The sequence below is a fragment of the Neopelma chrysocephalum genome, unplaced genomic scaffold (genome assembly GCF_003984885.1).
Source record: "Neopelma chrysocephalum unplaced genomic scaffold, ASM398488v2 Primary Assembly neopelma1_45, whole genome shotgun sequence".
NCBI classification, from domain to species: Eukaryota; Metazoa; Chordata; class Aves; order Passeriformes; family Pipridae; genus Neopelma; species Neopelma chrysocephalum.
Genome location: NW_020897704.1, coordinates 18,455,320 through 18,468,996, shown reverse-complemented (window position 1 = coordinate 18,468,996; position 13,677 = coordinate 18,455,320). Strand labels below are relative to the sequence as shown.

Below are 13,677 nucleotides of genomic sequence, written 5' to 3'. Positions count from 1 at the left end.
GTTGGCAAACAAAAAAAAAATAGATATGAACGACCTGTGAATAAATTTAGGACAGATATTAGAAAAAGGATTTAATCATTTTAGGACTAAGAGTGTAGAACAGCCCTTCACAAAGGGCAATGTAAATATATGTTGCATCAAGTGTGTCTCAAGAAAATAACAAGTAGGATTTGATAATGTAGCCTGCATTCTGAACATTTACTAACCTTCCTAAGGCTGACATTCCCTCATTTTGGATAGATGTTTGGTTTGAATCACACTAGGTGATGCACATGTTAGGAATACTGGAGACTCCCATCATTTTTAACACATCCAGCTATTACAGGTGCCCACAGATTTTGTGAATAAGCTCACATGTACAGAGGTATGCAAATAAATACATCTTCATAGGATGATACATATCTTAGTGACTGAGATATTTAGGAGAGAGGAGACTAAAAATAAGGACTGTGCCTATAGTTCAAGTTACTCTCAAGTAAACCATAAACTAAGAAATCCAACATGAGCTGAACGTAAAACATTTCATCTTCTTTAAACCATATTTTCAAACAAGTGGCACTTTCCATCGTGCCCCTGAAGGCCATCACTTAGCAGGGACTGAAGCATCCAGTCTGCCACAACAATGTGGTGTCCTGTGCTGCAGAACATTATTCCTGACCACTACAAAAAGTACTGCCAAAGTGCTGTCTTGCATTTGAATGAGGGTCTTCATTCTTCCCAACAAACAGCTGAACCCTCCAGTCTGGAATGAGCCCAAAATGTGACCAAGCCAATGGTGTTTTCCTTGAGCCACGGCAGTTTGTGCTGTCCCCAAACCAACCCCATCCCAGCAGCACCTTGACCAGTCACACAACACAGCAGCTGTGATTCAGTTATTTGTAATGTTTGAGGCTGCACACGAGGCAATGACAGCACATGAGAAGCTCTATAAAACAAATGAGGATTAATAGAGCAGTGTTGGACAAATCAGGATATGCCGGTACTTGAATAACTGCCTGGAAAATTGTCACCTCCACAACACAGCAAATGCTTTAAGCATCAGAAAGCAAACAAGTGTGAACAGCAACATAAAAAAAGAGATAAATCTATATATAAATACCAAAATAATTCTACCTACACTTGCAAGAACTCTAGAGTTCAGCAGTTCTTTCAGTCCTTTGTTTGGTGTAATTTTTCCTCTGCTGCATTTAGTGAGCATTTCCTTCGTCGTTCCTTTTTTTCCTTCCAGATGTCACCAACAATCATTTTTCATTTAGTTTGACAAGAAATTTAACCAACAATTTTCTTTACTCACTTCCTCCCAGAAACTCAAATGGTCTTATTTTACTAACACAGGATATAATTATCCTGTGAACAAGATGCTCATTCTTCAGCACATCCAGTACAGTTGTGTTGGAACTGAGCTACATCATAAACACAGTTCCCAGGCATATGAAGTTTTATCCTCATTTCTACCCAAGGTAAGGCCAGGGAACGTTGCTGCCAACAATTACATCAAGTCCACATCCACAAAACTTACAAGGGACTTTTAAATACTCAGAACAGTTCACTAAAAAGAGATCCCCTTACCCATCAGATACAACCTAAAACAAAACTTATAGTGTCTTTCATCTGTTTTTTTTCCACCAAAACAGATATATTAGGTCACAGTTTTCTATGGCTCAGATCTTTCCAATACATGCCAAAATTCCTTTGGGATCAGACCTCTGTACTGGAATTTCAGAAACATATTTTTTTTTCCTACAAAATGAAGTCCTTTCATTTTATGTTGGATTTTTACCAGTTATTTTAATTCACTAGGCAGTCACAAATTTTGGAGTTCTCAGCAAACCCAAGACATTTCCTCCTCAGAGTTACATGTTTTATTTATACTGAAAAAAACAAACATCAGTTTGTTACAGAACCAAACTTCTTGAAAATGAGACCAGACTACCAACACAGGAGTCTCACAGAGCACACAGTGATCAAAAATTTGCATATTAAGAATTGCATCTGCCAAGTCTGTTTTATTTGGTTAGTTTGAAGGACTGAAGAGACAAAACTCAATATGAATATTTTTGAGGAATAACCACTTCCCAAAACCTACTACAGAAGTTACAGTTCTTCTAAACTAAAAAATAAGGGTTTCTTTTTTTTCTGAAAGAAAAAATAAATCTACTCACTCATGACTGGAAACTTCTTTGTATATAATCCAAGACAGGTCTTGAAGCAAGGTATCTTGTTGGAGAAGGTTTCTCAGAGGTATACATGTCCTGATGGTGGGAAGAAAATAAAAAGACAAATCATTTTTTCAACTTAAAATCACTAGAATATATGTTTACATATACACTGCCTTTCCTACTATCTTTTCATCCTCCTTCTTAAAAAAAAATGAACACAAAGATGTGTTTGTTATGACTGAAGAGCTTAACTGCTTATGGATATATTTAGCAGTTTATCAACTGAAAACCTGTACCTTCTAACAATCACATTACAAACTTGTGAGCATGTGCCAAAAAAGAAGTGCTATAAAATATATTGTTTGTTATCTTTTGGGAGCAGTTAAGAAGTTAAAAGTGCAAGACTACAATATGGATACAATAACTGAAAATTCCAAAGCAGTGCTTTCCGTCAGCAACCTCAGCCAGCAAGGTGATGTATAAAAACACTCTTTAAAACACAAGAACGCAATTAAGTTTACTAAATAAGCACAGGTTGGCATTAGCACCAAACACTTCCTCCTCAGAAACAAAACCTGGAAAAGTTACCATTTCTAGCAACTGCAAACCACCAGATCAGTCAATTCCTATTGGAAATGAAAACCAGGTACCCAAATAGGGCAGATATGGATTCACTGACAACACGCCCTCCCCGAAGCCAAATATAGAGAGGGCTTAATCTCCAACAACGACAGCACAGCAAGTACATTCTGAAAAATTTATTATATAATCTCCATCCTGCTGCTAAAAACAAGTTTATACAAGTCTGATAGAACAGCTAAACGAAAGTAACTTCACCTTACAGCTGAAATGAAAAGAAAAAAAACATATCTACTAAGCTATAAAGAATTCTCCTTTAATACCTGCACAAATAGAGAGTATCTGTAAATTAGGGAATATTATGTGATTTATTTCCTCTTTTTAGAACTTGCTGAACCTGACCACCTGTGCTAATTCAGCCAGATATCTTGTGCTGACTTAGATTTCAAGTCTCAACTCTTGAGAGCATGATCTCTTCATGCTTTACAAAAAGCAACATAAAATGCAAAAAGACAAAATATGTGATCTAATTTTCCTAAATTATGTCTTCACATAATATCTAGATTTATAGCACATGGCAAAGTAGTAGAGGAACCACCCCAGGACTGAATTCACATCACAAGAAGGTTCCTCTATCAATTTCTAAAACCAGTTTTCTAAAAAACATAAAAATAAAATTAAAAAGCACCAAAACCACCCACACACCATCAAAAAAAAAAAAATCCAACTGCCAAAAGGTAGCCTTTGGTAATGGTGCAAAGTGAAAATTACAACCAATTCCTTTTGCATTGAAAAAGTAACACAGGGAAGAGGCTCAATAGGGGAAGAAAATGGCTGAAGAAATCCATATGCAAACATTCCAAACAAGCAGAGAGGAACACAAAGCCATGAGAAGCTGCAACCACTGAAGAACAGTCTGAACTGCAAGCCCTGTCAGTGCTGTAGGAATGGCTGCTAAATTCAATATTTAAGTACACACCCAATAAAAAATGATGTGTCTGTTAAAACATAACGTTAGAACTGCAGCCTCGTCAGCTTCCTCTTGATTACTGGTGACAAAATTATCAAATAAAACTTCCATGACGTTTAATTATTTACTGCACTAACAACAGCCATTACGTTAAGAACATCAAATATGTCAAGCAGACAGCCCTCAACTCAGGTCCAAAGCACTTTTGACCAGAGCCCCACACTATCTTTGGGCCCAAATTCTACTTGACTCTCAGGCAGAACCAGATGAAAAACCAGACTCTCCCACTCAATTTTCCAAAGGTACAGTCTCACCTCAGTTTTGCAAATATGAACTAACAATATTCTGCTCTGAGACATCGTGTCACACGACACTTTATTGTGTGTATGCACAGGAAAAGGCTGTTCATTAGGAAAAAACAAAACAGCAGCTCTGAAAACCACTTAAGGCTAATAATAGCATAATTATGCAGCACATCTCTTGTAAAAACCTAGTCACGTAACACTGAGGAAATGAGATGAGAATGTAGCAGTGATGTGCTGCCTATAAACGTGTCATGGCCATGAAAAGTGAGTGTTCCAGTGCTCCACAGCAACCTGAACTCCGGCTTCCAGCTCTAAAGTGTTACTCCCACAGTGCCTTCAGTGTCTAAATATTTTGTTTAGCTATTGCCAGTACCTGTTTACCAGCCAGTGCAGACTTCTGGTTAATTCAGGTAGTGTTATTTCAAAGAAAAAACCCTCTGTGCTTTATACCATTTCCCTTGTGAACAACCTGATCATTTCGCTGACAGGTATTTTCTTGGACTACTGAAAAGTGCTTAAGTCACTAAAAAAAAGGAAATTTTCATCTTTTATCTGTAATTTTGAGTATTGCAATAGCAGGCAGCACTGGAAAGTCAGGAAAAGTCAACACTGCCAAATATCCGAATGTCCCTGCTTTATATTGCATTGCAAAATCAACACTTTTCCTAAGGAGTGTAGAGAAACTAAACTGTTTTCACTTTGCTCTCTCACCCAACAACCTGGTTTATTCCAGTGCATGGAGGGTTTTCTCCTGCACAGAAACACAACCAACCACTACAGAGCAGAGAAGGACAGACCATGACTTGTTGAGTGTCTTGCTGAAAGACAAATCTTGGGAAAACTTTTAATTCAAAGTAGTACCTGACACCCTCTGTGCTTTCCCTTGCAATCAACAAGGCTATAAAAGAAAAAAATAAAAAAACACCCACACATAACTTTGATCCTTGTCCTTTCCTGAAGAGCAAAGCCTCGTGTTTCCTCTACTGACACACATCTACCAGCCCTCGGGGGGATTCACCTGAAGTAGCTGTGAAACTATCGGCATTTTAACCGAGATTTGAAAGGAACACCAGAACTGAGGGAAGCTCTTTGCGACTTCAAATTCACCCACACTAATAAGACATTCAATGACCTGTTTCCACACCCAGTGCCAGGTCTCCTTTTTTACCCAATACTCCGTTTCAGGACAATTAGCATGAGCCAGATTGCAAGCAAATTACAGCATATTCTATGCACTATGACTCGATCCAGAGAAAAGATTTCCCTTTAAATTGGCAATTAAAGATTCAGGTCTAGCCAGTGTGTATGTTTTTGTAGTATCTGTTTAACTTAGATGCTAAGGAGTTAACATTAAGGATTTATATCCCCAGTTCCCAAGAACCAGAAATGACAGGAGCAGCTCCTGTGCTCCTCCACTGTTTAAAGACACAGACAAAATAGCCTAAAGAGAGCCTGCCTTGCACAAATCAGTATTTTACTGTCATTTACTTTTTTCTTTAAACCAAATGTTATGGCCCCTCACGGAAAACAAATACAGAGATTTCAGAAGCACATGTTTTAGAGATGTACAGATAGCTGGCTGGTAGAACATTAAGTCTGAAATTGCTGGTTTCTGTGCTGTATAATCAGAGGGCAAAAGAACAGCTGGTTAAAAGGCAGCTCTACTAAATATTCATTTTACACTGCATCCAAGTTGAGTTAACTTCAAAGTTCTAATCAGTAACAACAAAAGTTTAAAAAGAGCAAAACTAAGTCACTTCAGAGCACGGCTGTTAAGAAGAACACAATAAAAATCCCTAACACAGCACCAAGATTCTGAGCATCCCAGCTCCGAAAAATACCCAAAGCCAGCGCAAATGCACAATTCACAACAAAGTGAGACTGCTACTGTTTCAGAACCTACACAGAATCATTGACTGGCCACAAATGAGGAAGCACATGGAAGTACAAATGAAACAAGTCCAACGACACACCCTCCTTTGTTCGTGGCAGGAATATTTACACTACAAAGCGTTGAGGCAAATCGCCTTTAGTTTCAGGCACTGCTGATTGGCCGCTGCGTTTAATACACACACACGCCTGGCAGAGTTGGAGTTTCGACTGTCACACAGCAGCTCTAGATTGCAGGGTAGGCAGCAAGCCAGAAAACCATAGAAAACAATTATTTAATGGAATTATTCTAATTGAGCTGATCCTCCACAAGATACATTTGTTGTGAACAGGGCAGATGTGGGATTTTTCACTCCACTGTAATTCAGTGAAAGCTGAAAACCAGCTCCCCTCACAGCCAGCTCTCAGTGCAGCTGCCTCCTCCAAGCAGTAAATGGCACAAAGAAAGTTATTCTCGAGCATATGAGGGCGAACAACTGGTACAGGAGTTCGGAGAGAGCGACTTCTAAGTCACCACTTGACTCTCATTCAGCTGGTAGTTCAATGGCTTCGGTGGTTGCCTACAAGCAGCCATCCACGCCACAGAAAGAACACAAAACATCGGAGAATTGGCTCTTTGCTGGCAGTCCCAGCGGAGACCCCGGGCTGGGAGAGGGACACGGACAACCCGGGCTCGGCACAGCCAAGGGAAGCCCACAGGACTCTGGACCCCTCTGTCCCAGCCCAGCGCGGCCAGCCTGGCACTTTCCACCACATACCTGAAGTATTACAAAGAACAGAAGAGGGAGCAGGTACAGGGAGAGCGGCGGTGCCAGAAAGTCAGATTAAAACAAGGGCTCAGCCATCCAAATCCTCCCTGCTCCCGACCGGGGCGGCACTGCCGCCTCCCACTTGGGCAGAAAAGGGAGGGGGCCTCCAGTGTCCGACCCACAGCCATGACCCCCCAAACACCTCCCCAGGCCCCTCAGCCCCAGCCCCACTCTAGCTGTGGCCCCTCACTCTCCTGAGGAAAGCGCCTCCCTCACCGCCGCCACAACTCATACCAGCCTTACACTGGGACCCAGGGACATCTCCACAGGGCTTCCCCCGGGCTCCCTCAGCACACCCGGCTCAGCAGCGTCCCGGCCCCTCACAGCCTCCCGCACGCTGCCCCCTCCCCAACAGACACAGCAGGGAACCTCCAAAGACACACACACACAAACACACCCCTCCGCCGGGAGTGGAACAGTCCGGAGCACCCCGGTACCCTGCGGGAGCCGGCTCCCGCCTCTTCCACCTCGCCGGCCCCGCGGGGGTTGCGCGCCCCCGCCCCCGGGGGAGGATGGTACCGCCCGCCTCCCCTCAGCCCGCAAGAACCCGCCCGTTTCAATGGAGGGTCCGGCGCGGCATCTCCACACACACGCGGCCCCCCCCCCACGCCCCGGCAATGGACGGGTCCAGCCGGCCAACCCCGGCGGCCGCACAATGGCCAGAGCAAACTCCCGGCTCGCCCCTACCTTTTCTCGGCTTCCTCCACTCCCCGGGGCCTCCCTCCCTCCCTCCGCCGCCTTCCCCAGCGGCGCGTCCCTGCTCGCTGCCCCGGGACCGGCGGCCTCCGACCAGGAAGTGCCCCGGTGTGACACCGCCGCTATGGAAACCTCCCCGCCCCCGCCCCTCCCACAGGGCTGACCCGCCGCCGCCATCTTGGGCTCGGGACGAGGCGTCCGCCCGGAGCCCCTTCGGGAGCGCCGGGGCAGGGGGGAAAAGGGCGTCGTGTGGGGAAAAAAAGGGGGAAAACACAAAGCAAGTCTTGTGGCCCTCAAATATATCGTAGCTGTGCTGCGTGAGCTACCAAGACCCCCACCATGGAAACCCATTCTCCTCTGTCCAGGTCTGGGCTGCTCCATACAAGAAAGACAAGGAGCTGCTGGAGAGGATCCAGCAGAGGCCACAGAGGTGATGAGGGCTCTGGAGCATCTCTCTTTGGAGGAGACACTGAGAGGGGATCTCATCAATGTGCATAAATATCTCCAAGGCAGGTGCCAGGAGGATGGTGCCAGACTCATTTCAGTGGTGTCCAGTGACAGGGCAAGGAGCAATGGCCATAAACTAAAACACAAGGAGTTCCACCTCAACCTGAGGAAGAACTTCTTTCCATGGAGGGTGGCAGAGCACTGGAACAGGCTATCCAGGGAGGTTGTGGACTCTCCCTCTCTGGAGACATGGCAGACACACCTGGGTGTGTTCCTGTGTTGCCTGCTCCAGGTGACCCTGCCTTGGCAGGGGGGTTGGACTGGACGATCTCCAGAGGTCCCTTCCAACCCCGGTGATTCTGTGGTTGTGTGTTTTGGTTTTCTCTGGCAAAGCACCAGCATTGGATACGGGAGGGTTGAAGCACAGCTCCATGGCTGAACTCGGGCTTGTGTGTGACAAGGACTACCACAGGATTGCCAGAGAGATTGTGGAGTCTCCTGCACTGGAAATATTCAAGAACCACAGGGACACAATCCTGTGGCATATGCTCTGGGATGGCCCTGCTTGAGCAGGGAGGTTGGACCAGATGACCCACTGTGGTCCTTTCCAACCTGACCCATTCTGTGATTCTGTGGGATGGGCTATATTGCTCATTCCAGCTCTCCTGGCATCCTGCACCCATCACAAGAGCTTTGATCCCAGCCCTGCCTCTTCCTTAAGCAAGCGCTCCCACTCCCTGTGTGCAAATTCCTGGTGCATTTACATCCCTGTGCTTTGCATGGAGCAGTGGAGCCGGTCACAAACAAAACTGGAAGGGAGGAAGCACAGCAATGCAACTAACATTTTGACATCTCAAATGCCACAGCAGTGTCGTGACCAGAAGGGTTTAAATGTTGGTTTGAAAACAAAACTGTTGTGGTTAAGAGGGAATTTGGAGTGGCAATAAAATAGTGTGTTGCATTCAGAGCAGAATTAAAATAAACAGTACCGAAAATGTAGTACCAAAAGTTGTCCAGTAATGATAGAAAAACAGAGCAATGTCCCGTAAATAAATGTTTTGAGTGTTTTAAACAATCCTGTGTTTGAGCCACAATTATATTTAAACAGTTTCTATTCAAATACTAACCAAGGCATTTAGCATAATCTACAAAATATAAACACTTTAAAATAAGCAATTCCAGACAACTTGCACTATGAGTTGTGGGGTTCTCGACTTCCAATATTAATTTTTATTAAATCTTGTAATCCTAGGACATTTCATGACAATTTGTACAACACACTACTCCATTACTCCAGGATAGATTAGATGAGTTAAATAATTATTGACTGCTTAGCCAAAGATCAGTAAATCTCCACAAATATTTCCATTTTTAATAGGCTTTCTGTCCTCATAGTTCTCTCTTATTTTAGATGAAAAAGAGCTTGAATAGTGTTACTTCTGGAAAAACTGGAAGTATCACCCCTGGTACACGTAATACCCATGCCAGCACATCTCACTGCCTCCAGGAATCTGGGAAATCTACGTGCTGTGCATGAGCATGGCTGCATGTGACACCCATTTCAGGTAGGAGGAAAAGGCCAAAGGCAGTGAGACAGAGCAGCCCAGATTGCTTTTGTCCAAATTTCCTCTCCTTGTGCAGAGAAATTGTAACAAAAACTAGAAATGTATTGCTTTGCAATATATTTCAGAAAATAATTGTGATTAACTAACCTATCAGTATCCCATCAATCCCAAGAGGGATACTGTGGTCAGACCTGGCTTATTCCAATTTCAAGACTTAATTGTGTTTTTAAAAATTTTAGAAGGTGTTGGAATATAAAAATATTACTTAGCTTTCTGCCAGCTAGGGATTTGTTTCCTCCCAAAATGGCTAATGAGTTAAGATGAATGTCTTCCACAGGGAGCTCCCTGCTTCATCAGAACCATCTCATTTCTATTTCATGCATTCTCAAACTGTAGATCATCGTTTTTGTTTCCCCATATGCTCTTTGTTTCCTGTGGCACTACTATAACTGGGATGTGGAACAGTTCTGAAATCACAGCTTTCCAAGCGGCTGACAGTGGGATCATACTTGTTTTATCACTACTCCCACATACAAATCCTGCAATATCATTCCCAGCAACACTTTGTTTTTTATCACAGTTCTTAGTCTGAGAAAGTGTATCCAGTCACTGTTATTTATAATGCTTAAAGGTCCATGTGGCATCCCAAGAACATAAAGAGACACTGCCTGTGCCTGTGCTCTTTGCCAGGAACGTGCTTTGGGAAGCAGAGAAACCTCACATGGTTCTCCCTGGTCTTTGACCGCTGTTGTATCTACACTGTCCTTAAACTGGTCCTGTGTGCAGCCTGCCAGCCGACCCCACACTGAGGGGCTTCACGAGACTCCCGGTGTGCCAATTTATCTTCCATGTCACGTGGGCAGGGTGAGCAGCGTGGGATACATGGTGGAGAAATTGCTTCGGTCCAGTCCATCTGCTCTCTACTTGGAAAACCTGCAGCTTGCTCACCAAGTGTGAACTTCAGTTGGAAACATGTAAGAGACATTTAGAATCACATTTACAACCTTTCTGTAAAATTCCTTTCTGAACCGGGAGTATCTGCTAATGTCAGGGAACGTTCAGTGGTTACCTCAAGAGATGACCTTGAAGTTCAGATGTTGCAGCCACCTTCAGCTGGGTCTGGAGCCACAGAGGTGAAGATACTGAACCTGGTGCAAACCAACACCTCATTGCACCGAGCCTGCATGGGGATGCACCACAGGGGTACAGGGAGACAGCTTTGTGCAGGCAACAACTCAGTCAAACTTTAAGTCCCCACCAAAACCAATGGCCAAAACTAATTAACCACAGCGGTAATCACAACACCACTCCAGTGACATCTGACAGGTTCAGTGTAGCAGTCAGGGATGTTGTTACTGCACGGACAACAGTGACGAGCCAAAGCCACACTCACACACTCTCACTCAGGGGGACCCAAAAGGTGGGTTCTCCTCACCCAAAGGTTGAAGGATCACTCATCGATATCCAACAGAAAAATACTTACCTGGTGGGGGTAAAGACAGTCCTGGTCAGTCTCCTCGTGTGCCATCCCAGTCCCAGCAGAGCTTTTCCCTCGCAGACCCACTGGACTCCAAAGGAACACAGGAATTCATGCTGCAAAAGCAACGAGATTCCCATCAGCAGCCATTCCTCGGTGTGCTTTGCCCTCTGGGGTATTTTTAGCTACAAGGCTTATGAAACCCATTCTCCTCAATAAAACAGCATTTTAAAAAATTAAGCAGAACACAAAGCACATGTGCAGAGTTCTGTGAGCCAACTGCAACATCTGGAAGCAAATCTGTCTGCCTTCAGGTATTGATTACAGCCTGCCCTCACTGTATCCATGAGTTTCCTCCCCTGTGAGGCCTGCCCAGCAATAGGACAAGGGCATGAATTTGATGACCCGGGCTTTAAATTGGCAATTGTGGACTGGAAGTCCAAAGAACTTCTGGAGCACCATGCTGTGGTGCAAAGGCACCCTAATGCAGCCTGCCTAAGACAGCCCATTGGGCTAAACATATAAATTCACATAAGAACACATGATTAGAGGTCTGGAGCATATCCCCTGTGGAGACAGGCTGAGAGAGTTGGGGTTGTTCAGCCCGGAGAAGTGAAGGCTCTGGAGAGACCTTAAAGCCCCTTGCAGTACCTAAAGGGGCTCCAAGAGAACTGGAGAGGGACTTCTGACAAGGGCATGGAGTGACAGGACAAGAGGGAATGGCTTCAAACTGACAGAGTGCACGTTTAGATTAGATGTAAGGAAGAAATTCTTTCCTGTGAGGGTGGAGAGGCCCTGGCACAGGTTGCCAGAGAAGCTGTGGATGCCCCATCCTTGGAAGTGTTCAAGGCCAGGTTGGACTGGGCTTGAAGCAACCTGGTCCAGGGGAAGATGTCCCTGCCATGGTGGAGGGTTGGAACTAGATGATCTTTAAGGTCTCTTCCAACTCAAACCCTTCTGTGATTTGGTGGCACAGCTACAGCCCTGAATAGCTTGACTTTGGCTTTACAAAATTATGCATTCTGTGAACCGAAAAGACTGCAGTTAGTAGAATTTTCTCAGTCCTAAAATAATTTTTAAAACTGGTTTTGTACTATTCTTTTCCCAGCTGTGTTTGTGCTATAGGTTTGGCTTAGTTTCTGTGGTGTGTAGGATTTCCAGCATATTTTCCGTGGCATATGGCATTTCCACTTCTGCTTGCAGATCGTTTTCAAGGCACATGAGCTAATGGGAGTTTTTTTGTGTCACTCAAAATACGAACCATTTATGCACAGGCATGTACCTGGAGAGTGAGCAGCTCAGAAGATCCTGCAGGTATCCAACAAACACAAACCTGTCTATTAGTCTTAAATTGAAACATTTGCCTGTTCAACCTCTGAGACTTGTCACTTCTGAAACCTACTGCAGTCATTACAAAGGATATCACTTCAAATACCTGATTTGAGATGAAGTGCTTATAGGACTATGAACAATAGCTGGCAGATGGCTATTCTTTACAGTATCATGAAGTACATCAATATTTTATAAGCTTAAATGCCCTCAGCTGCTCTACCACCTGCCGGGTTTGCTTTTGTTTACTTTCCCCAAAATGCAAGTGGTGGGTGACTGTTTCAGGTGTTATTTCCATCCCATCACTTGCCTGATCATGCCCTGGACATTTCCAGGAGCTTTGCATCACCCAGCTCTGCAAAACTGATGATTTAGGCAAAGGTTTGCCTGTACAGCATCAGCCACCATCTGATCTGGAAACACTGCATTGCACAGGAAGGGCTGTGCTGAAAGCAGGGATGGGAGTGGGACTGGGAGCAGGAGGGTTTGCCCTTTGCTTCACTATTGAGTGCTGATGTCATTTTTCTGGCTGCCTAAAGGACTGTTTTCCTTTCCATTGGGGTTGTTCCCTTGCCCTCACCCAGTCCCATTGTCTGCAGGCTCCCTTGGTTTGCTGAGGTTCAGGTTTCACCCATTCAGGCCTCTCTTCCTGCTTTTGGTGACTCCTGCCATGGGAATCAGACTTGAATGTGTGCAGTGCTTGCTGCCTCATGAAAGGGCATATTTCTGTCCCCTCTGTCTGTCAAGCAGATTTTCTTGATCTCCTTCCTTTTTTCCCAAATTTTCTGTCTCTTCTAGCATTTTCTTGCCTTTTCCCATTCACATCCTTCTGTCTTATTCTTTTTGTTACGTCAGTACTCTCTCATTTCTTTCTCTCTCTCTCTCTCCTTTTATATGTTGATTTAGGTTTCAATATTCTCCATCTATGAAAAGTACACACGGAACAAAATTTAATACACAGTACAAAAAAACTTTTTAAAAATGTCTCCTTAATGCCAAGTAGTTTTTCAGTGAACTGAAAAAACACACAACACCAAAAATGTGTCACTTCCCTGCATATCCCACGTCACAGAACTTCCCAGAGATCTTTTTCTACATTGAGTACACAGACAATTCAAGATGACTGTGCACAGCAGACACAAAAGCCTGGCTGAAGAAGGCAGGTGTGGCTGTATCTAAACTGAAGCATAGGATGGGTTTAAAACATGAATTGGGGTATTTTTCTGAATCTGAATTTTAGATTCTTGTTAACAGGATTTCATCCTGCTCCCACAGCAGAAGGAGAAGGGATTTGGTGAAAGAGAGGGAAAAGCTGTAATCAAATCATACAGCTTTCAAATCAAGGGAAAGTAGAACATAAAACAGAGGAAGAAAAGGAAGGATAAGAAGACAGAAGATTAGATTTTATTGGCAATGATGCACAACAAAACAAAGCATCAGCTTCATCTTTT

The 13,677-nt window shown here is 44.0% G+C and overlaps 1 protein-coding gene across 6 annotated transcripts in view; it reads right to left on the bottom strand.

The window, feature by feature from the left end:
- USP6NL (USP6 N-terminal like) overlaps positions 1-7,694 on the bottom strand; it is a 117,495-nt gene extending 109,801 nt beyond the window's left edge. The window contains exons 1-3 of one of the 6 annotated variants that reach the window (XM_027679553.1): positions 7,400-7,694; positions 4,387-4,536; positions 2,163-2,252 (exon numbers count right to left, since the gene is read on the bottom strand). In XM_027679553.1, the coding sequence (XP_027535354.1) occupies positions 2,163-2,166 (4 nt within the window). In that variant the 5' untranslated portion in view covers positions 2,167-2,252; positions 4,387-4,536; positions 7,400-7,694. Of the gene's footprint in view, positions 1-2,162; positions 2,253-4,386; positions 4,537-6,946; positions 7,055-7,399 lie in introns of those variants that run through there. The other 5 variants (XM_027679554.1, XM_027679552.1, XM_027679550.1 and 2 more) reach the window with 5 other exon arrangements.
- Between the last annotated feature and the right edge of the window lie 5,983 nt (positions 7,695-13,677).